Source organism: Dermatophagoides pteronyssinus, unplaced genomic scaffold (genome assembly GCF_027571235.1).
Source record: "Dermatophagoides pteronyssinus isolate colony J.1.1.1.1 unplaced genomic scaffold, Derpt_VIB-CSIC_2022.12 sq0002, whole genome shotgun sequence".
Lineage (NCBI taxonomy): Eukaryota > Metazoa > Arthropoda > Arachnida > Sarcoptiformes > Pyroglyphidae > Dermatophagoides > Dermatophagoides pteronyssinus.
In genome coordinates this window covers 4261229-4284821 of record NW_027461526.1, presented here as the reverse complement: position 1 = coordinate 4284821, position 23593 = coordinate 4261229, and the positions used below count along the sequence as shown (strand labels likewise).

The 23593-nt window shown below is 27.9% G+C and overlaps 3 protein-coding genes and 1 pseudogene across 4 annotated transcripts; 3 read left to right on the top strand and 1 right to left on the bottom strand.

Annotated features, from left to right (window-relative positions):
- The first annotated feature begins 49 nt into the window (after positions 1–49).
- Spase12 (Signal peptidase complex subunit Spase12) lies at positions 50–964 on the top strand. Its single transcript, XM_027349650.2, has 4 exons — positions 50–208; positions 269–328; positions 391–477; positions 550–964. The coding sequence occupies exons 1-4, from the start codon at positions 176–178 to the stop codon at positions 745–747; spliced, it is 378 nt and encodes a 125-aa protein (XP_027205451.1). The 5' UTR covers positions 50–175; the 3' UTR covers positions 748–964.
- Positions 965–1228: 264 nt separating this feature from the next.
- Positions 1229–5423, top strand: LOC113798743 (uncharacterized). 2 transcript variants are annotated; one of them, XM_027349434.2, is made up of 4 exons: positions 1229–1541; positions 4184–4471; positions 4568–5016; positions 5103–5423. In XM_027349434.2, exons 2-4 carry the CDS (start codon positions 4195–4197, stop codon positions 5355–5357), a joined length of 981 nt encoding a protein of 326 aa, XP_027205235.2. In that variant the 5' UTR covers positions 1229–1541; positions 4184–4194; the 3' UTR covers positions 5358–5423. The 2 variants fall into 2 exon arrangements, with proteins under 2 accessions (XP_027205235.2, XP_027205158.2); XM_027349357.2 differs by having other exon boundaries at positions 1229–1574.
- An 11504-nt stretch (positions 5424–16927) lies between these two features.
- On the top strand, positions 16928–21634 carry LOC113791869 (uncharacterized). Its single transcript, XM_027341716.2, has 4 exons — positions 16928–17472; positions 17811–18806; positions 20696–21137; positions 21207–21634. The coding sequence occupies exons 1-4, from the start codon at positions 16968–16970 to the stop codon at positions 21298–21300; spliced, it is 2037 nt and encodes a 678-aa protein (XP_027197517.2). The 5' UTR covers positions 16928–16967; the 3' UTR covers positions 21301–21634.
- Positions 21635–21675: 41 nt separating this feature from the next.
- On the bottom strand, positions 21676–23049 carry LOC113791908 (very-long-chain 3-oxoacyl-CoA reductase pseudogene; annotated as a pseudogene).
- Between the last annotated feature and the right edge of the window lie 544 nt (positions 23050–23593).

The following is a 23593-nucleotide window of genomic DNA, read 5'->3' as shown; positions in this document are numbered from 1 at the left end:
AATTTTAAAAAATTCGAAAAAAAACTTTATGGAAATACAGCTACAGCTGTTTATTTTTTAGTTGAACGCTGACGTGACAGACAATTTATTCTTTTTTTCGTTCGTTCAGCAAAATCATAAACGGATTTTCATCGGGGAAAAATTTCTTTTTTTAAATTCAAAAAATTAGGAAAAAATGTTTGAAGATTATACCAAATCACTTTATATGGTATGGATTGAATTTATCAATCAATCAATAAAAAAATTAATTTTATTTCGAAATTTCTAGGATTTTGATGGACAACATCGTGCTGAAAGTTATTTCGAACGAATTGTCATTCTATCCAGTGTAAGTGAATTTGTTTAAATGATTTTTTCTTTTAATGAAAAATTTTCAATCATCAATCATAGATTATCGGATTAATAGTTGGCTATGCATATCAACAAATTTCCTTATCAATCATTATATTAGGTGTTGGTTTTGTAATATCTTCATTGGTAATTTTTATTTAATTGTTTTGTTTTGTTTTTTTTTCAAAATTTTTCTGTTTATTTTCTGTTAAAATTCAGTTAACCATACCACCATGGCCAATGTATCGTCGTTCACCATTAAAATGGCAAAAACATGATCCAACAATGTTTGAAGATTATCAGGCCATTTCAGGTGATGAATGTCATCATCATCATCATCAACAACAAAATGAACCACAACCATCAGGATCGGGACAACAACAATCGAAAAAAAATACAAAAAATAAAAACAATTAACAATTTGGGTCGACTAAACAATATAATAATAATAATGGAGGCACAATTTATTGATTGATTTTAATGAAAAGGTTTATTATATCTTGCTGATGCTTGAAGAGAAAAGAAAAAGAGAATTTTATCCATCTTTTTAAATAAAAAAAAAATTGTCATTAAATCTCATTTTCTCTTTGTTCATAACAATAAAATAATAATAATGATAATAATAATCTATTAATCCACATTTTAAAAAAAGTTTTTGATTGAAAAAAGGATTTTTGTGTTTGTTTTTAAATAAGAAAAAAATCGGTTCAAGTCACAATGTTGAATACGTAAAAATATAAATCAATTGTCACAATGAATTTTGTCGAACTTTTCCACATTAATCCATTCAAAATTATAAACATCCGTTATATAGCTTAATTTACGTTTGAGAAAAAAATTTGTTTTTTCAATTGTGACTAAACCGGTGCGTATTATAAGTTCATCTGTTTTTCATTAATAACATGTTCGCGTTCATCCAAGCCAACAATTTGCTTATGTTTGTTTGTTTTTTTTTCAACATTTGCTTATGTTCTACGTTTCAGGTAACGTGTTTGTTTGTATTAAAATTTCGACGATAATTTGATTCCAATTCATATTTCTTGTTCGAAATTGGATTGGTTTCCACAATTCATCTTGTCGATCAAAATCACCAACTTTTACCAATTCTGTGGTCCAACTTTGATGATGATTCTTTAAACATTTTTTTCTCCTTGTTTTGGCGGGTGACCTTTAATTTTTCGAGAAAAAAAATCAACAAGGTTAACAATAAGGTAATCATCATCATTTGTCAATAAGAAAATTTGGTGAGTTTTTCCCTAATTTGTTCGAAATATTCTTTTTTTGCCATTGTCCATCTGTTACATTTATTCATTCGAATGATTTTTCCCAAGGAAATTATCCTAAATATTTCTTATAATTTCAATTTCTACCAAACATAACTGTAATTTTACGGTAAATATTTTACCAATTAAAAAAAATTTTGTAAATAAAAAAAAGTGAAAGTTATAAACAAGAAAAAAAAAGTTCAAGCAAAAAACATAAAAACTGCCCATCCTTATGTAACAATTTCAAATGATCAATCATAGATGGCTCTCTATATATGTCGAAATTTTGAAAATTTAAAAAAACCGGCGCGCTTTTTTGTGTGGGTGGGAAAATCATCATCCACATTTGATTCAATTCGGTTCAAATTATCATTATTTAACCACCGTAATAATCAATTGTCCACAATCAATTGTTTGGGTGGTGTCTGGCAAGATTATCCCGAATGATAATAATGATGATCTAAATATCGTTCCATCAACATCATGATCATCACTTCTTGTTATTATCATCATCTAAATCATGATTGTTTGTTTGTTGGTTATCATCATCATTTTTGCCTAATAATTTAGTCAAAAAAAATTCTTTTTCAAAAAAGGATGATTGATGGATTAACAAACATAGAAAAAAGAACAAAATTGCGAAATTAAAGATTTTCTTCTGAATTCTGTCCATTTTAGAAAAATGTTGGTCAGGTAGTTAATGTTGTCCATTTAATTTAGATGATGATAATAATTATCATTTTGTCCTTCCGTCATCATTCTTCAAAAGCAAGAAAATAAAACAAACTTTTTTTTCAAAAAAAAAACCATGAATGCAAATTGTCAGTGTTTTTTCTTTTTCATCATTTGTTGTTTAGATTTTTTTCACTGTTCTTCTTAAATAATTCAGGAATTAAACATGGATAACGACCACAACATTTCATCTTGTTGTTGGTGATTTACGATGACATTTTTTTCAATTTACTATTTTTCTTAAATTTCGCAATTTTTTCTTGTTTTTTGGATTAACAAATTAATGTTGAAATTGTCATTGAAGTGGTGGTTGGTGTTTAGTTACAAAATCATTTTTAAAAGATTTTTTGTTTGTTGTTTAAAATGTCAGATAATAATGTTTTAGTTACATACAAAATAGGCAATGTCTTTCGTTACAAAAAACCAAATACGACATGATGGGACCATTTATGTGTATTTTGATGATGAATGAATGATAATTTGGTCTGGAACAAACAAACAAACAAATTGATCGATTACAACATTCATTATGTTTTCTAAAAATTTTCCCATATCAAGAATATTACAGAAAGTTTCTCTTTCATTTTTCAAATTCCTTGATTCAACAGAAAAAAAATGGATCAAAACTTACAGAAAAAGATACAGAAAAAGTTTCTTGAAAAAAAAACTTTGATAATCACGTGACCGATATTTTGTTTTCAATTAATATATCACGATTCATCATCATATTTTGATAGGAATTCAAGCTATTTACAAGTGAAAATTATTATTCGCAAAGTTTTTTTTTGTTTTCATATCATCATCATCGTTATTATCATTATCACCTTGACTGCAAAAATCATTCTGAATTTGCTTGTTAGAAGAAATGATGATGATGATATCAAAACTTTTTTTCTGTTGTTGCTGGAAAAAAATATATGATTATTATCGACTCAAAATGTGTTGAATAAAATCAGAATCTTCATTTGTTGATGAAAAACGAAGAAAAAAAGAATAAAACATCTGTCTATATGGTGTGATAATGATGATCATCTTTCAAATGTTTTTCATGTATCTAATCATTAAATCTTGTTGATGATGATGATATCAACAGATTTCGCGAAGAGATTCAAACATTTTTCATATTGTTCAATATTTGTGGTTGTGGTTGATGATTTCTGATGTTTGATGATTTGAACAGACCGAAACAAAAAAAACATGACTTTTGATAACGTTGATTTTTGAAGAAGAAAAAAATTTTAAATTTAAATTTAATTTTTTATTTTGGAACAAAAAGATTGTTTGGTTGCGTGTTTCTCTGTATGTGTGTGCGCGTGTAGTTTATGTTTTCTGTATCCAATTTCAATTCGCCAAAATGTTTCTGGATCGTTTTCTTAGGATTCAAGTGAGAAAACAATGGGGAATGAAAAAATTTGTCGACCTTGACAAGAACGATTCAAACGATGAAAATAATCATCATCGTGTGTGTGATGATTGAATGATTGAAGTTTTCCAACGAAAAAAATTTCGTTTCAAAATTGATGAATGTTTTGTAATTTTGAGACAGAAAAAAGTAAAAGTAAAAATTCATACGATAACAACAACAATTAAAAAAACATAACTTTTCAATGAATTTTCCAAAAATAAAATTTTTTTTGTTGATTCTTTGGTCGAAGATTCAAGGTTTTCTAACTAATTTGATTCAATTTTGATTGTTTTTGTTTGGAAAACACACACACAGAAAAAAAACACAATTCAGAGAAAATTATGATTTTTTTTTGTTCTTAATTAACTGTAATTTGTAATTTATCTAATAAAAAAAATTTACAAAAATTTGATTGACCAATATCAATTTGTTTGTTAATTGTTTTTTTTAGAAGAAAAAATAATGTCATCACATCATCAACAACATGACGATCATGGTCAACATAATCACCTTGGAATGATGATGACAATAATGACCACTACTGTATCGCCTACGATCAACAGTGATAATAATTTAGTAAATCATAATCATCATCATAATCATGGTAGTTCACAACAACAAGATGAATCAATGATGATGATGACAACCGGTTCAATGGATCATATGGGAAAAATGTATTTTCATCTGGGTTATGAACCAATCGTTTTATTTCAACAATGGTCAGCTGAATCAAATATATGTAGGTTTTTGGTTTTTTTGGTTTGTTTTACTGATTTCAAATTCAAATCCTGCAATCAATTTCATTTTTTTTTTTTTTTTTTTTTGGTTAAAATAGCCATGTTTATGACATGTTTATTCTTTTTTATGATGGCAATTCTTTATGAAATTCTTAAAGCATATCGTCGTATATTTTCTGTACGTTTAGTACGTTTTAAATCTACACCAACCAATACATCGATCAATGTTACAAGTGTACAGATTATGCATAATGATGGTAATGATAATGATGGTGGTAGTAGTGGTCGTCATGGTGGTACTAATCGTTCAGATTCAGTTGAATTAAAATGCGATATTATTGATAATAATGTTAATCCACTTGATCAACAAATTGATAAAAATTTTGATTCATCATCACAAATGGCTAAATTTAATCATCCATCATATGGTATGCGATCGACAACATTACAATCACCATTGGATAATGAATCTGGTGGTGGTTCATCAAGCCATGATAGTAATAATAGTAATACAATCTGTCATCATGCATCAAGTGTTAATCCAATTGTAAGTTTGTTTGTATTTTTTTTTTTGTAAAAAATTAATTTCACAATCTTCTTTACTTTCTTTCACTTTTACTTTTTTCAAAATAGTTAACATTTAATAATCCAAACACTACTATACCATTATTTGCAACAATTAAAGAAATGTTTTCCCCTATGAATATTTATTCAACATTTCTTTATTCATTACAAGTATTGTTTGCTTATTATCTTATGTTGGCATTCATGTTATTCAACATTTGGATTTGTTTGGCCATTTTGGCTGGTGCTGCAATTGGACATTTTATTCTTGCCGAACGTAATCAAGCATTAACCGATCATATTGTTGAAGATTATTGTCATTGATGATTGTCACAAAATAATTTAACGATGCTAATAATGAAAATAAAACAAATGTTTCTAGCAAAGGTATTACACAATGGTGATGATGATAATTACACACACAAAAAAACATTACAAAAATTTTTATCGGTTCAAAAATTTGTTGATTCTATAGTTGTTTTTTTGTTTTTTTAAAAAATGAATTTTTGAGTTTATTTTCCTTGAATTCTCAAAATAAAATTTTAAAAAAAAGTTATTTTTCTCGAAAAAAACTGATGTTTTTTGACTGTTTCCACGAATCTAATCCATCATCTGACAAAATAAAAGTTTTCTCATCATCATCACCATTCATACAGCAATTTCAAATCTTAATTTGTCTTCAAACTTGGAAAAAACGAAGGAAAACAAAACTGGTAGCATCATTTTGATGGACCTGTCCAAAATTGATTTGATGAAACGGGCTTCTGGTCATCAAACAAAAATTTTAATTAATTTTTTTCATTCATATTCCACCACACATAAAAGATGTGTTGTATGTTTTTTCACACGATCCATTCATTCATCATCATCAAGTCTGAATGGAAATTTTTCTTCACACTTTTTTTCACTCATTAAAAATACGCCTACTGAATCATTGAATTCGAATGAAAAGAAAATAACTTCGGATGATGATCCATCATCAGTTTCTACCGTGCATTTTTTTTCCAGAAGATTGATGTAACGGGAAACAACAACAACATTTCACGGTATTTTTTGTTCAATGGAAAAAAGTGATGATTCCTCGGTTGTTGATGAAAAAAACACCACCATTGATTGAACGAAAATGAAGAGAATTGAAAAAACGAATCGTGCTAATTGTTCAACTAATTTATCAATGCTGTTTTCCTTTAATCATTTCCTGGTTACACTGAGACTGAGTGAAATTCCATTGTAGCTTCTCATCTTTTTATCAATGATGGTGGTGATATAGTGTTAACAACAACAACAAACAACCAACCAACAACAACAACAAATCATTCTTCTCCCTTGATAAAATATTATTACATAACACGAACATCGTTTGTTTTTAGTTACTATTTTTAGTCATTTCTAAACATCCATCTTGTTCAGTATGGCCAGTGAAAACTGGCCAACTCACCGCCAACAACAACAACAACAATAATAATTTCTTAAAGATGTTGCGAGCAAAATCGTGTGGTTAATTGTTCAACCGCAGAAAATATTCAATGGATTTTCTTTTTCTTTTATTTCGGTTGGTTTTGGTTGAAACCAATTCAATTCATTGCAGAAAAACAAACCACCCGAAAATTATTCATTCATAGAAAATAACAAAACAAAACAAAACAAAACAAGCAAAGTTTGTTTTTGGTTTGTTGTTGAAAACTTTTCCTTTCAATCTTTTTTTTCTTACCTGATTTGTTGTTGTTGTTGTTGAATTATCATCTAGATCATCATTCATTTCATTTTTATTACATAACAACAACAACAACATTGGTGTTTTTTTCCCCAGTAAAAAAATAATATTTTATTCGTGATTTACTGGATGATGATTTTTCACTCTCTTTCTTTCTTGGTTGAATTCGATCATCATCATCATCATTTGTCATTCAATAAAGTTCATATTTGAATTTTGAATGTTTTTCATTTTTTCAAATAAAAAAGCCTGTTTCTTGGCTCGGGGTACATCGGATGTTTGATAGATGGGATAGCTGGCACGACATTCATACTTTACAAGGGAATTTTCTTGATTTTCTCTTTTAATTTCATAATTAATGTTGATTATCATTATCGTTATGTCATCATCCTCATTATTTCATGACATCTTTGCACACAAAAAATCAAGATTTGTTTTTTTTCTACCCAAAAAACAAAAAACAAAATAACTTTCCCATTTTATGATTGAACTAATGAGTTGAACAAGATGATAATTATTTTAACGCCTACTTCGGTTTGCATGACAGCTATTATAGGATTTGTGTGTTCGTTTTTTCCCCATTAATTTTTCTTGTGGATAAAATTTCGGTTGTAAATTTTCATTGAAAAATTCGGAAAACTATTTCCCCCCAAAAAAAATCATCATTAGCTGACCTATTTGATTGAAATAAATCAAAAATTGTGAATTTTTTTTCCCTCCACACTTTTTTCTTTAATCTTTGATCTGTGGTGAAAGAAAATAAAGACATTATCCGTATGGTCAGCTTCTTTTTTCACCAAATATTTTTTCTTTACGGGAATCTATTAAATTCTTTTAATTGAGTTGTATTAAGATATTAATCTTTTTTCTGCTGTTGTTGTTGTTGATATTGGATAATAATAGATTTTTTTTTTTATCAAGTAAAAATAATCAGATTATATCATCACCAACCAACATCATTATCACCATCACCACACATCCACATCATTATCACCTATTATTATTATTTTTGATTTTCGACTATTCCTACTTTCACTTGCCATAAATATTTACTTTTCTGTTTATTTGTTCTTATCTTACCATGTCGAGATTTCATTTCATCCTATAATGATTTGAAAAATTGTCTCCGAAAAATTTTTTTCCCTCCAGTTTTTCTTCATGATGGCAATAATGTACCCGATGGATTCAGGAGAATATTATTATTCCCGAAATAACTGCATGTTTTTTTTGTGGTGTAGAAAAAAATGAGATTTTTTTTCGGATTTGGTGCACACACAATGGCTAGATAAAGATCATAATTTATGAAATTTCCACCATTATTTTCACATACTTTTTTTTCTTACCATGGGTTACCCCATTTGATTATTGTTGTGATAATTTTCGATCCAGATATCATCATCATCGATGCATCCACCATTTTCCCTTTCTCCCATTCAAATTGAATAATCATTAGTGGATGATGATGATGGAAAACCATCAAACAATAAGAAAAGATCTTCAAACAAAACAAAATAAATCAAAAGATAACTCTTGAAGCGAAAACAAAAATGATTGGATATTTTCTCAGTGCAAAAAAACTATTTCATCGCATCAAACAACAAGAAAAAACAATGAAATTTGATTAATTAATCCAAAAAAAACAACAAATCTAATTCATCATCACACATAATTAAGAGATAAATTCAATTTTTTTTTGAACAACAACAACAAAATTAAATTATCATATTTCATATATGTATGAACACCTGAAGAATGAAGAACATTTTCCTGACATTCATTCATTCATTCTTTTTCATTTTCATTGATTTAAATAACTTTATCATTAATAATCATTTAATTTTTATCTATTGTTTTGGGAAAAGAATTGTTCTGTTTTCATTTTCCATTAAACACACACATTAAAGAATAGATTGCAATTAGATTGGACAGAGGATGATCAGTATTTCAATGGAAAAAAAGTGAATTTCAATGGAAAAATTTTTTTGACTTGACTTACATGACAAGCATGTTCTTTCATTGTCTATCATCATTGTCAATATGATTTTATTTCGTCGGTTGATCCAATTTTCCAAATTTTTTTTCTTCCTTGTTTCATCTTTGATTACAACAAACAAACAGGAAAGATCACTAATGTTAAAGACGAACGAACAACATTATCATTCAGATGACAAATATTTTACCATGAAAAAAGCAAGACAAGACAATATGGCCACCAATATTGAAGAATACGGCCATCATTATCATCATCATCATGGACATGTTCTGATATCGACCAAGGAATATCACCATCATTATCATGAAACGGATCGTTGGTTTGCTGTCAACAACAACAACAAATCATTTGGATCGACATTTGATATCATCATCATTATAAAAGATTAAGCCATTTATCTTGGATCATATCTGATATTCAATATATTTGTTTCCCATCGACAACAACATTGGTGATCTTTTTTCTTATTGATCCAATTTTTTCTTATCATCAATGTTAGCTTCCTTATCATCATCATTTTGATTACCGATTGATTCTTTTTTAATTTTAAAAGACATTTTGATTGCTTTTGATTGTTTTGTGTGTGTGGTGCTTTACTAAAACATTTTTTTTCAATTTTTTTTGATAATAATGATGATGATGATAATGATTGGTTGGTTGGTTGGCCAAAGTGATTTGTTGTAGTTCAACTTTCAACAACAACAACAACAAAAAATCATACATGTTGCCGACAACAACAACAACAATATCTGACAAAACAAAACAATAATCCGGAAAAAAATAAATGATTTTTTCTTCTTCTTCTCCATGTTTTTGGCCACGATGTTTTTGTTGTTGTTGTTGCTGATGATGTTGATGAAGATGTTACATATGTTTTCCATAAACACACACAATACATAATGATAATGATGATGCAGATGATGCGGATGATGATGATGATGATGATAAGGATGTTACAAAGTTTATATTAATAATAATAATATTATTATTGAAAAAAAACTAAATTCAAGACGAATCAAGGATGTTTTTCTTTTCTGCACTATTTTCACCTATGGGATGCAAAATTATATTTCAAAATCAATAAATTTGATTTGATTTTTGTGAAAATTGTAATATTCAATGGATCGATTACAAGCACAAACAATCGATTGATTGATTTGCTTTTCAGTGTTTGTTTGGTGTAGGAGGAATTGACAGAAAAAGAAAAGAAAAGAAATTCTTTTGAATTTGAATACAATAATTGGTCAATTGGACACTATGAATTTGAATTTTTGGAGGCGGCGGGAAGACAAAACAAACAAAAAAATCAATTTTTTTTGTTGGTTTTTTTCTTCGATTGTTATCAATAATTTGACTATCGATTCTATCGATAGTTGTTGTATATCGATGAAATGTTGAAAAAAACAAACAAATTTTTTGTTTTTCTGATAAAATCTAAATTGGTGATTAAATTAAAAATTCAAACTTGAAGTTTGCCTTGTTGTTTGATTGTAATCACAATGGCCATTGTTTGTCGAAATAGATTGAAAAAATTGATTTTTTTTTTGCCAATGCCATGTCAATCCTTTTTTCAAAGACGCCTACAATTGAAATTCAAATTCAAATAGGTCTAATCCTGTGAATGAAATCAGTGATGATCACATCAATCAATCAATCAATCATCAGATTGATTCTTGACCATCGTATGTTTGCTACTCTATTTTTGAATTGTTTTTTTTTGTCGATGATGACTTTCGATGATCAATACTTTTTTGCAGTAATTTATTCAGTAACGAAGAAGAAAAAAAAACACTATTTTCGGCACCACTTTTTTTTGGAAACAACATCGAGAATGGTCAATTATGTTGATGATGATGATTTTTGATGATCACTTGGTTGGTGGTCGCCCTATTAACGACGAAAACGTAACGTAACGGAACTCGCCCTTATTTTTCTTGCGAAAAAAGTGTGTTTGACTTGTTGTTTGATGCATGAAACATATAGGCAAATTTTATTTGCGAAAAAAAATTTTATGCAAACCGGCTACGTAGGATGGATGTTTTTGTTGTTGTTTGTCATTGTTTTCGTTGCCAAAATCCAAGAAACAAAAAAAAATGAAAGTAAAATCAATGGAAAAAATGGAAATTCTTCTTCTCGGTTTTCAATAGGAAATTACCATTCATCTTTTTTTTACAAACATTCAAAACAGAAACAAACAAGAAACTTTGGAGAAATCAACATTTTTCTGGACAAAACACTTAACATTTGATTTAATCATCATCATCATTTTAATGTAAGACTTTATGAAAATATTTGTCCAGAAAAACAACAACAACGACGAAAAACTGAAAAAATTCAATCGATCAATTCGATCGATTGATCGATGCTAATCAAATACATCATCATCCACTGATAACAAACTGAATTTTTTTAGATGTTTTTTATGTTTTTCCCTTTTCAAATATCGATAATGATTTGATGCAAATTTACAAACAAACAAACAAACAAGATGATGATGGACATCATCATCATCATGATTCTTGATTATAATCGATCGATTGTGATGAATATTTTCTCTCACTCACTCTCTGTCTATTTGTTTGTTTGTTTGATCTAAATGAAATGAAATTGGCCATTTCAAAAAAAATGCGGACTTTGCTGTTGTTTATTGATGGCTTGTTAAGATATTTATGTAAATTTTTCTATCAGATTTTTTTTTGAACACACACAATGTATTCACACGATTTTTTTTATCACATTCCAATTACATCACATTGGCTAGATAATGAAAAGCAAGCAAACAGAAACAAAAAACAAAACAGGGTTGGTGGTGGTTTACTCGCGTGTGTTTGTATTTGCATTGAAACACGGATAACGATGATGCAAATCAATGAATGACAATCATGAATATATCATTTTCGCTCAATTATCAACCAAAACAATTTTCTTTCTACTCATAATTACAGTGTGAATGGATAAATCAAACTTTATTATCCATCATTTTTGTTTTTTTTTTTAGGTGTAAAAAATGCAAATCGATCAATATCGATATACAACAAACAAACAACATTGATTCCTTCTTATTACCAAATTTTTGAATTAGGTGATTTTTTGTAACTAACTAACTAACTATCAATTATAATAACAAGGTTTGATACAAATTGGATTTTGGATTTTGTTTTTTCCTGATTTGAAATATCCGATCGGACAAAACAACAACTTTATTAACAATATGTGCTTCCAATTGGCAACTTTGATATTATCGATGTGATAAGATAATTACAACCGACGACAATGACGACAACAACAACAACTTTATATTTCAAATTTTGATTGATTAAATTCATCGACCAGTGAACAAAGTGGAAAAGGAAATTTTATTTCTTTTTCGAATCGATTGATTGATGACCGTTTGATTAATTTTTTCTTTTTCTTTATTTATTGGATGATCGAAAAATTACAAAAATCTTTGGAAATCTTTTTTGTTCAATTTCAATTCGAAATTCACATCGAAAACACCAGACGCACACACACACATAGCACAGAAGCATTACAAATGAATTCTTCACATTCAAAAAAATTCATAATTTTTCATTGATTAAAAACATTTTTTCACCATTAAAATTGAACGTCTCTCGGGAAAAAAATATGAAAAATCTTCATTTTTTCTCTTCGAATCGATGATGGATTGTGTGAACAAACTCAAAATTCAAAAATTGTCAGTTTTTATTTAGTTTTACAATCATCATCAACAATTATCATTTTAATCGATAAATTGATAAACTTTGTAATGTGATGACATAATTTTATTTATATAAAAAAACAGCGATTACAATCAAAAAAAGGTCACATTTGGTCATCACATTCACATTGGTCATTTTATCACATTCACATTGACATTATTATAATTTTCAGTTGATTTTTTAAAATTTTTAAAAAAAATTTTTGTATTTACCAGATTTATTTTTGGGTTTTATTACCATTATATAATCATTACCATAATCATTATCATTATCACTCGAAATATAACTTGAGAAAGATTTCGAATGGTTGATTCACTGTATTTTCAATGATTTTTCTTATCGTTTTTCTCATTCGAATCAAAAAAAAAGTAACAAACTCTTTGCTGATTAATTGATTATAATACCTGCATTACATTCCCTGCTTTCAAAAAATTTTATTTTCGGATCAACTTTTGTCGAAATTCAAACAACAACAACATTATCAATAGAGTGGGTGATTTTGATTTTTCTGATTTTCTGTCTTTTGGGATGCTATTAACCAAAAAGAAAACACATTTGGCCTTTTTGCCCGAAACAAAAATCTTATACTTTGTTCAAATGGCCATCATCAACAACAACATTTCATCCAAAAACTGTCAAATTGAAAGAAAGAAATTCAATCTATTTTTTGCTTGTAACGGGTAAAATAATAGACCTATACGTAGGTGTGTGTGTGTTAATGTTTGATTCAAATAGATCAAAATACAGGGTGAACAAAATATTATTATTTTTGTTATATAAAAGGTGTGTGTGGATGTGCAACAAGTGCTGTATTCAATTAAATAATGTTCATCAAATACACACACACACACATCGTATCCAAGAACGGATTTTCTAGTTTAATGATGATACTTGATTATTTGTTTAACTTTCGTTATAATTAATTCTTTTTTCTTTGCTTCAAAGATCATTTCACTCTTTATCTATGTAATGGTGGCTGTAAATGTTGTAAATGGAGATTTTCACCCAAACGATTATAAATCAAACACACTGAGACACTACACACAGGTATTCAGATACTTAGGGCAAGTAAGCAATATATTTTTAACAACATTGAAATGAAAAACTTTTTTAGTTAAAACAGATCTTTACTTCAATATTGGTTGAGTTTAAATTTACCCAAAATCAAATGAAAAAAAATGACACAGATAAGTGTGAAAGATGATCTATTTTTACAAAAAAAACAAGAATTTTTCATTTCATTTTTTTCAAATAAATTTAGGATTTCTATCGCCAAAAAATGAAATAATGATCAATGTCTTAATCTAATCTAATTTATAATGTCTTTGAAAAAAGTAAAAGTCATTATTAACGAAAAACCAATTTTTTTTTTCGTTCAAAATCATCATTAATCGTTCATTGACCAAAAATGTGCTCTACCTATATGGTCGAAAAAAATACACATTGACCAACTGACCAACCAACTAACATTATTATCTAAATACACGCACACAAACAAACAAAAGAAAGTGACCAAAAAAGATAAAGAAACTTACCATTAACATAATGTAATGTAATAATATGAATATATGGAACACAAACGAACGGGGAAAAATATTTTACCCATATGATAATGATGTTTATGTTGATGATTTGAATGAGATTTATATTTGCAAAAAATTTGAATTTCATTAGGTTCTCATCGGACCATTGATGATGATGAAACATTTTTTTTACCATTTCAAACGAATCATTATCGGCTTGTGAATTTTCTTTTCACCCGTGTGATGTGGGTATTTGAGATTTTTCTTTTGTTTTCACTTTTTGATAAATTTTCAATTTCCCCAAATTTTTTTTTTTGTTGAGTAAACAACACAGATGACAACAACGAAAAAAAGGAATAATAATTTTTTTTTTGCGGATATCGATAGTATCGATTGTGGAAAAAATTTCATTCGAAATATTGAGGACACAAACAAAAACAAACGCATGACAACAAACCGGTAATCAAATGATAATCTTCTTTTTTTCGGGAAAATTAAGTTTTGATTTATCGATTTTGAAAGATAACTATCATCATTTTTTTTTATCCCATTTGAATGATCATCAGGTGATTGATTTTGTGATTGTTTTGTTTTTGTTTTTGTTTCGTTTCCGAGCAATTAGGTGGATGCGATTCGTAATTTTGTTAACCTTATCTCACTTTCACATATGTAAACGATAAAGATTCGTGACTAGAATGTCATCCTAATCATCATCATCATAATCACAAGTTTTAATCTCTTCTTCTTGATGCCAATAAATGATTATTGGATAAAGTGAAATCCAATCAAATTTTTGATGTTGATGAATTGATTGATAAACCGATTGCATGCTTTATCAATTTCTTTTTGTCATGATTAATCAATTCATTGATTATTATCATCATTATCATCTCTACGCATACACTTGAAGTGATTTAAAATCCAGATATGATAATGAAGTTTCGATTAAGTTTTTTTCTTTCAAAAACACCCTGTATATAACAACTATTTCAACCTTGGATCAATTAGGATCAATATAGCTAAAGAATAAAAAAGAATGTTTTTGTTTTGTTTTGTTGATGTTGCTCTTCCTGTGAATATTGTGATGAAAAAAAAGTGAAATGATGATTCAAAACATACAAAAAAAAGATTGACCTTTAAAAGAGATCGTTTTTTCTTTGAAAATTCCACGTTTGTTGAATCCATTGTTTCTGTGCTGTTTTTTTTAAAAGTTTATTTTCAAACAAACAAACAAAACATGACAAAACATTCATCCATCTTGATTATGTTTGCCTGCCAATGATGATGCCAAGTTTTTAAGTTTTTTTCAAATTCGTTATTTTTCGCGAAAAAAAGAATCAAAATTTACGAACGAAAAACATTATTTTTCAATGACAAACAACACAAACAAGTGTTGTTTTCTTCAACAACAACAACAAAAAATGATCACGTTTTTCATTTATGCTTGCCCCCCAACTATAAAATTCTTCCCATGTTTAAAATGTTTTTTTCCATAAAACATAATGTTCAGAAATTTGTGAAACTAAAATAATCTGGATCATCATCATCATCATTGAAACAACAGCAACAATGATGATGATGATTGAAACAATCATCATTATTATCATTCTGTTGTTGTTGATGATGATGATGACATAATCTCAGGTGGGAAGAGAGATAGAGAGAAAAAACAAAAAGCAAAAATCATTACAAAATTCATCCATAGATCATTGCCAGCTTTTTGAAATTATTGTTGTTGTTGTTTTTGTTACTGTTCATAGATGACATGTAATGGAATAATGACAGCTCAAGATAGCCCCAGACAACAATGAATTTGTTGTTGTTCTTTTGAATTGAAACTGATCAAATTTTCATCATCACCATCATCATCAATGATCAAAAATTTGAACAACAAATGTTTATTTTTATTGTCAAATCTTCCTTCCTTCCATTACTAAAAGTGTGTTTGATGATAATCAATTGATCAATCGATCAATCAATATTTTGATGATACAATTGATATTGTACATCATCGAATCAAAAATCAGATCAGATTTTCAACAGAAAAAAGTAGTTCTTCAAGTGATTGAATCAATTACATCCCCTCTAAATATTTGGCCAAAAAAGCCTATCGTTTTTTGTTTCAAATCTAATAAATTTTCTTGCTTGAATAGAAACCAATTTGATCTATGTGAAATAAAAAAAGTGTTATTTTCGCCACAAGATCCATATATTCTCTTCAACCATTTGTTCGTGATGTTATTTTTTTCTAATGTTGTTCGTTTTACAATCTAACCACGACGACAACGAATACATGACATCCATAAACGAGACAGAAATCAAGTGAGAGCGAGAGAGAGAGTGATTGAGAGAAAGAAATAGAACAGGTGAATCTTCTTTGCTTGAAAACATTAGTTTTATCAAATATTGAATGGCAAGTGAAGAAAAAGAGAACTACAATCTTTTTTTTCTATGGAAGAAACAGAAAAAAGAGAAAGTGAATTTCTTTCTCCATCAACAACAAGAAGAAAAAGAAAAATAACATCAGAAGATTCATCAGGTTAGTGTGGGCAATCCGTTTGGTCAGTTTGGATTTGGAACATGATATGAACTGAATGTGTGTGATATGTGTGTTGTTTTGGTCAGTTGTCTTTTGTTCAAACATTTTTTTCTTCTTCTTTCATCATTCAAATCAGTGTTTCATTTGAATTTTAAATTATTTCTTTTTTGTTTTTGTCTAAATGTTTGAATGAATTCTCGTTGAAAAAACAATGAATAATATTTTATTTTTGATCGATACGTTCGATCGAATTGGTCGATTTGAATTGGTTTTTTTCTGTTTTTGTTTTGTTTTCAAATTTTTTTTCTTGTGATACAAAAATGTTGAAAATTTGAATTTTTATTTTTTGAAATTGTCAACCAACACTGTGGTTATCATCAATATCACATCATTATCATTGAAGCAAATCAACAAAAAAAACCCGAAAAATTCACCAAAAAAAAATGGCTATATTAACACCACCAATATCATTATGTCGACGACGAAGACGACGACAACAACAAAACGTTCGATTACAATTGAACGGTAGTAGTTTATCATCATCATTATCATCAACATCAAAATCAACACAGACACATCATTCAAATATCATTATCACAAAACAACAACAACAGCAACCATTCTTGTCATCATTATTTTCACTATCATCACCACAATCATCATCATCATTATCATTGTCGTCGTCGTTGTCGTCTTCGTATATATCATTATCATCGGCGTCAATCAAATCATCATCATCATTATATAATAGTCGTCACCCATATGGCGCCAAATGTCAATCATTACAACAACAACATCGACATCGACAATTGTCAATATTATCAATGGTCAATAAAATTGTTATAACAATAATAATATCATTATCATTAAATCTATACATGTCGCATTTTTATCAACATTCAAATTTGATTGTTTATTCATGGAATTGGGATCATAATATTTCGGAAGGTAAGGCGAATCAGTAAAAAAAAATCATAATAATCATATCTTCTTCAATCATCATAAGTAAATAAATGAAGAAATTTTCACTCAACAACAATCAGGTTTTTTTCAATGAAAGTTTCATTTTGATAAATTCAAAATTTATTCAAAAATATTTTTGAATAAATGATAGGTTTGGAAGAAAAATGTTTCTGGCAACAACTATAATTTCAATTTTAGATCATCATTTTGGAAAAAAAAATCATTTCATTTTACGCCCAAATAATTTTTTGAAAAATAACATATTTATTGAATTTAATTTCAATTTTTTTAAAAATCTTCCTTGTTATGTTTTTTTTAAATAGAATTATTGGATCGTTTTATTTGTCTTCGTGCCAAAGGATTTTTTCCGCACGAACAACGCTGTGATCATTTTTATGAATGTCGTAATGCAACAATTGTAAATGAAGGAATTTGTAGGCCTGGACTTCGATTTGATTATCGTTATAGAAAAAAACCACGTTGTATACCATTAGATCAGATTGATTGTCGTATAACACAAATTGATTATCAAAATGAATTTACTAATAATAATAATAATGATGATTATCCGGAACCAAAATTTATTGGTAATCATCGAATTACAGAATCATCATCAACAACAACAATGGCAACAACAACAACAACACCAACGCCAACAACAACTACAAATTTACCGCCATTGTTAAATATTCATCGTCAAATACATCATAATCAAATACCATCATCATCGACAACATCTTCAAATCATCATCATTATCATCATCATCATAATCATCGATCATTACCATCATCACCACAATATGGTCATTTTAATTCAATGACCACAGCCACTCATTTTACACCATCATCATCACCTATTTCAAGACCAATATCAACAATAATGACAACTTCAGCAATAACAGCACCAGCAGCAGCAGAAACTACAACAACATCACCGATATCAACACAACCGACAACGACAACAACTGAATCTCCAATATCAAAATCATCATTTCAAAATAATGAACAAAATTTCAATCGTCATAATCATCATCAACGTGCAACTTCTTCTAATGTCGATACAACAATGTCACATTCAAATAATAATGATAATAATGATGATGAAAATTTCCTGAATAAAAAACGTAAATTATTAAAAAAACCATTAAAATTACGACGACAACGTTTACAACAAGATGAAATTGATGATTCTAATTCGTTGTCAGCTACAATATCCGGAACGATTAATAACAATAACAACAACAACAACAGTCATCATCATCGACAACATCAACAGTTACAAACACCGCCACCACGATTGACCGAACAAATCCTTACACGTGAGTATTGTGTTGTTGTCGAACAATATAGATATTCGTTTGTATTTCTTTTTTGGATACAATCTACATATTAGACAACCATATGGATTAATAATGATGATGAAGATGAGGATGTCCTCACATGTCATATTAATTTTACATTTACTTTTACTTTTACGTTTGTTCGCTTTTTCCGTGCTTTGTTTTGCTTTTCTTGTCAATATGTGGCTAAAATAATGATTTTTCTCTATGTTGAACGTTTTTTTTGGCCATTATCATTATGATTATCCGTAATGGACTTTTTTTCACGGATTTTCTTTATTCGGTCCAATTTTTGTTGTTTTGCTTTCGATTTTTCCGGTATGAATCGTGTTTCATCATTTGTTTGTTTGTTTCATTGCTACAAAATACATTATTGTTAGCGGTTGTGAATGTTTTTCATTCGTTAAATCTTACCTTAGATTTATTGAAATATTGTCTATAAAAAAGGTTTGATGCTTCAAACAAAATTGACTTTGATAAGAAATCCAAAAAAGAATGAAATTTTTCAAATGCTAATTTTTCATTAATGAAAATGAAAAAAAAATTATAACCATATTCGACATAAATGTTAATGATGACGAGCATATCGTATTCACTGTCTATTGGCGATTTCAATTTACTTTTTTTTTATTTGATTTTTCTGTTTTTAATACAAATCAAATCAATTTTTTGTTTTTCTTCTTTACATACTTAATGTATTAATGGATTTCTTTGATTATATTCGTAGACTTATCATTATGATAATGATGAGTATAATCCTATTTCCATCACTTATGATGATGATTATGGTGGTGGCTATTAGTAATTAAAGGGGGGAAATTTTTCTTTTTTAAGGATAACTTCAGTTATCATATCTTATGTTGTAAATTTGATCTCAATAAAAAAAATATGGGAAGCTTGTAAATTGTTGTTTTTTTCTCAAGATTTTCAGTTTCTATTAGACTAGATTTTAGTGTTTAAATTGAAAAATTTTCTCACCGGATCATCATCATTGAATATAAATATAGCTCTAATTTTCTTGTTTCTGAATTTGTTGTTTTTTTTATTATTCAACAAAAATTGAAAAACTTGGATACTAAAATGGCCAATGTTTCGGACATTGAAAAAAAACATCCAATCAACAAATTACCATTATCTTTGAAAGAAGAAAATAATTTCATTGAAGGATGATGATGATGAAACGTGACACGTGTAACAGTTTATTTATTTATTTTCAATTGATGTTTTTTAAAACAAAAAAAAATTCAGGATCATTTTTAATTTGTTGATCATGATGATGTTTATGATGGTAGAGAAGACACTGTGTGGAGATAATCAATCAAAAGAAAAAAAACATGGCCACATAATTTTTCTTATTTTTTCCTGTTAAATTTTTTCATTCATATTTTTGTTTGCTCGTGATTTTTTTTTGTTAAAACTAAACATCGTTAAACTTTGAAATTGTGAAACAACCAATGTTTTTTTAGTTTTCTAGTTACACAATCTAATTAAATGTTGATGCGAATATGATTGATTGATTGATTTGATTCGGAGATTGATTGAACATTGATGAAGATGCTTCGTTTTACAACAAAAAAAAAGTTTAAAATGCTTGTTTTTTTTGACTGAATTAATGATGGTATATTTATCGATTGATTGATCGATTGATCAATCGATCGGTTACACACACACACAAACATTGCCTTTACGATCAATTTCAAAATGATTGATAATTGATGATTGACTAATCACACTAAAATCAGATAATGATAATCAGTAAAATTTAAATTTTTGTTTTTGTTTTTTTTTGGTCAATAATTTTTTCTTGTTTATATTTTTTAAATTTGATTCGATTTGAATTTTTTCCTTACAAAAAAAAAAAATAATAGGAGCAATTTCATCGTTAAATTATGATCAAAATCCAAGTCAACCACGACAAAAATCGATTCATTGTCCACATCCGAATGGTTATTATCCGGATCGTGATGATTGTCGAAAATTTTATGCTTGTGATGATGGACGTGCTTTTCTTATGTCTTGTCCATTAGGTTTAGCATATGATGAAATGACCGGTACTTGTTCATGGCCTGATATGGTTGAAGGTTGTCGTAGTGAAGAAATGCTTCGATTTAATTGCCCGGAACCAAATGAAAATGAAATTCTTGATTATGGTGATCCACGTTATCCAACAAGTGATTGTCGAAAATTTGTTGTTTGTATTCAATCAGAAATTCATGGTGCACGTACACCAAGATTACTTGGTTGTGAAGAAGGTCTAGTATTTAATCCTGATTCACGTGAATGTGATTATCCCGAAAATGTACCAATCTGGTAAGTGTGTTTATAATTTTTTTATTTTGTTAATTAATTTGTTTTCTAAATTTCTTTATAAACTTCTAGCTCTAACTATTATGATGGACATAAATTTTCACGAAATCTTAGCCGTAGTATACATTCATCACGTAAAAGAAAAAATCGTTATTTAAATCATTGATCATCATATATCGACAATGAAAAATGAAAAATGAAAATCAAATAAAATGATTTCTATTAATCATTAATCATTAGTTTACCATCATTATGCACAAATACTAATACATTAAGCTTTCTATGCCAAAGTTATCGAATATAATGAATTAATTAGTTTTTTTTTCTGTTTCTTCACCTAATTACACAACATAATTAATTGATTGCAACAAAACATTTTGTCCATACTTATTATTATTCATATCTCCTTTTATATAATCAATTTTCATATTTTTCCAAAAACAACAAAACAAGACACACCAAACAGATTTATAATTATAATTTGTATTTCAAATTTGCTATTATAAATTTATTATTCAAAACAAAAAAAAAATAAAATGATAATAATAAAAAAATTATATATTCGAAATTAATAATGATGATAATAATTTTGGGTTAAACATGATGATCAAGACCTTTACGTTGATAACAACGTTTTCTTGCATTACTTAATGAACGAGTTGCTAAACGTGTACTGAAATTAAAACCAATAAAAAAACGATTCCATTCACGTACAAATGCTAATATACGATGTGTTATAAAACCATATGTACGAATTTCATGACCAACAGTTTTTAATGCTGAACGTACAAATGTATCTGGATTTGGTATCATAAATGATACACCGGGATTTCGGATCATATTTGTTGTTACATAATATGGTACAACTGATTGTATTATAATACCACGATGACGATATTCCCAATATAAACCACGTGAAAAATAATCCATAAATATTTTCGATGCTGAATATAATGTTAATAATGGTGATGGAAATAATGCTGAAAATGATGATATATTCAATATAATACCGGATTTTTGTTTTTCCATTAATGGTAAAACTAAATATGTCATTCTTACTACTGAAACCATATTACAATTCATTATATTTGTTATAAATTTATTACCATCCAATATTCGGGTAAAATATTCCGGATATTTATATGACATACCAACATTATTGATTAATACATGTACCGAACCAGGTAATGATCGTATTTGTTCACCAATATAATCATATGAATCATGTCCTTGTGTAAAATCAACAACCAATGTTCGTATATCGGTACATGATTGATATTGTTTAAGAATTTCTTGTTTAACTTTATCCAATTTTTCTTGATTACGACTTAATAATAGTAAACAATAACCTTTTTCAGCCATTGCTTTTGCATATGCTAAACCAAGACCATCAGTTGCACCGGTTATAATTGCCCATGTATTTGGACCGCCATTCCATTTGACCATATTACCAAAAATCAATGGACTAATGAACCATGTAAAAATTGCTTGCATAAAACGTATTAAAATCATTAAAAAAATTATCAATGATATTGTAAACAATATGATTAACCATAATGGTGGATAAAATGGACATTCTTGTTGATTATCATCATCATTGGTGATTATTATTGATGATGATTGTTGTTGTAATTGTTGTTGTTGTTGTTGTTGTTCATCATTATATTGATCAATTATCATTGAATAATTTCGACCGATATTAAACAAATTATCAAATCTGGTTAAATTGATTGATAATAATGGTAATGAAGAAATGTTACTGTTGTTGATTGTATCGTTGTCGGTGCTGTTGATATTAGCCATTAATGCGATTCGTTTTGACGAATGCTGTTAAAATAAAGATTTTTTTCCTGAAATAAATAAATTCCATCAAATGAAAAATGACAAAAAAAATATATTCAAGAAAAAAAATAGTAAAACCAAAATATTCAAACAAATGTTTTTTATATATGGAAATTTTGTATCAATTTATCTGGCTCTGTTTTTGTTTTCCGAAAAAATTGAATTTCTCAATCATCTTTTTTTTGGTTGGTTTCAATAATGTACATTTATTTTTTTTTCCTCGTTTCAAATGAAAGAAAATTAGTTTGATAAACTATCTCTCACACAATACCTTTGTTCTTTTTTTTCTGGATAAATTTTTATTCATCTTAATTTTGATCTGTATATCGATTATAATGAACTTATTACCAATAATTTTCTTAAAAAAAATCGATTGCAAAATCAACCTTTCCTCTTTTGCTTTTTACTGTCAATTTATAAATTGATTTGCGTCACATTTGTTAACAGATTCTATTTTTATGGATAATCATAATCGATTTAAATAAAATTTGGTAAGATTTTTTCTTTCATCATCTTTCTTCATTTGTTCTTTATTCAGTGCAGATTATCAACATAGTTTGTTTGTAAATGATGGTTATAATTTTAAAATGTTGAACATATTTCCTCATATTTAATCA

Bases quoted from the DNA above. Each gene is read 5' to 3' on its own strand.
- LOC113798743 (XM_027349434.2), top strand. From the start codon at position 4,195: ATGTCATCACATCATCAACAACATGACGATCATGGTCAACATAATCAC. The intron at 4,472-4,567 runs GTAGGTTTTTGG...TGGTTAAAATAG, and splicing joins GTCAGCTGAATCAAATATAT to CCATGTTTATGACATGTTTA. The intron at 5,017-5,102 runs GTAAGTTTGTTT...TTTTCAAAATAG, and splicing joins CATCAAGTGTTAATCCAATT to TTAACATTTAATAATCCAAA.
- LOC113791869 (XM_027341716.2), top strand. From the start codon at position 16,968: ATGGCTATATTAACACCACCAATATCATTATGTCGACGACGAAGACGA. The intron at 17,473-17,810 runs GTAAGGCGAATC...TTTTTTAAATAG, and splicing joins GGATCATAATATTTCGGAAG to AATTATTGGATCGTTTTATT. The intron at 21,138-21,206 runs GTAAGTGTGTTT...ATAAACTTCTAG, and splicing joins CCCGAAAATGTACCAATCTG to CTCTAACTATTATGATGGAC.
- Spase12 (XM_027349650.2), top strand. From the start codon at position 176: ATGTTTGAAGATTATACCAAATCACTTTATATG. The intron at 329-390 runs GTAAGTGAATTT...CATCAATCATAG, and splicing joins GAATTGTCATTCTATCCAGT to ATTATCGGATTAATAGTTGG. The intron at 478-549 runs GTAATTTTTATT...GTTAAAATTCAG, and splicing joins GTTTTGTAATATCTTCATTG to TTAACCATACCACCATGGCC.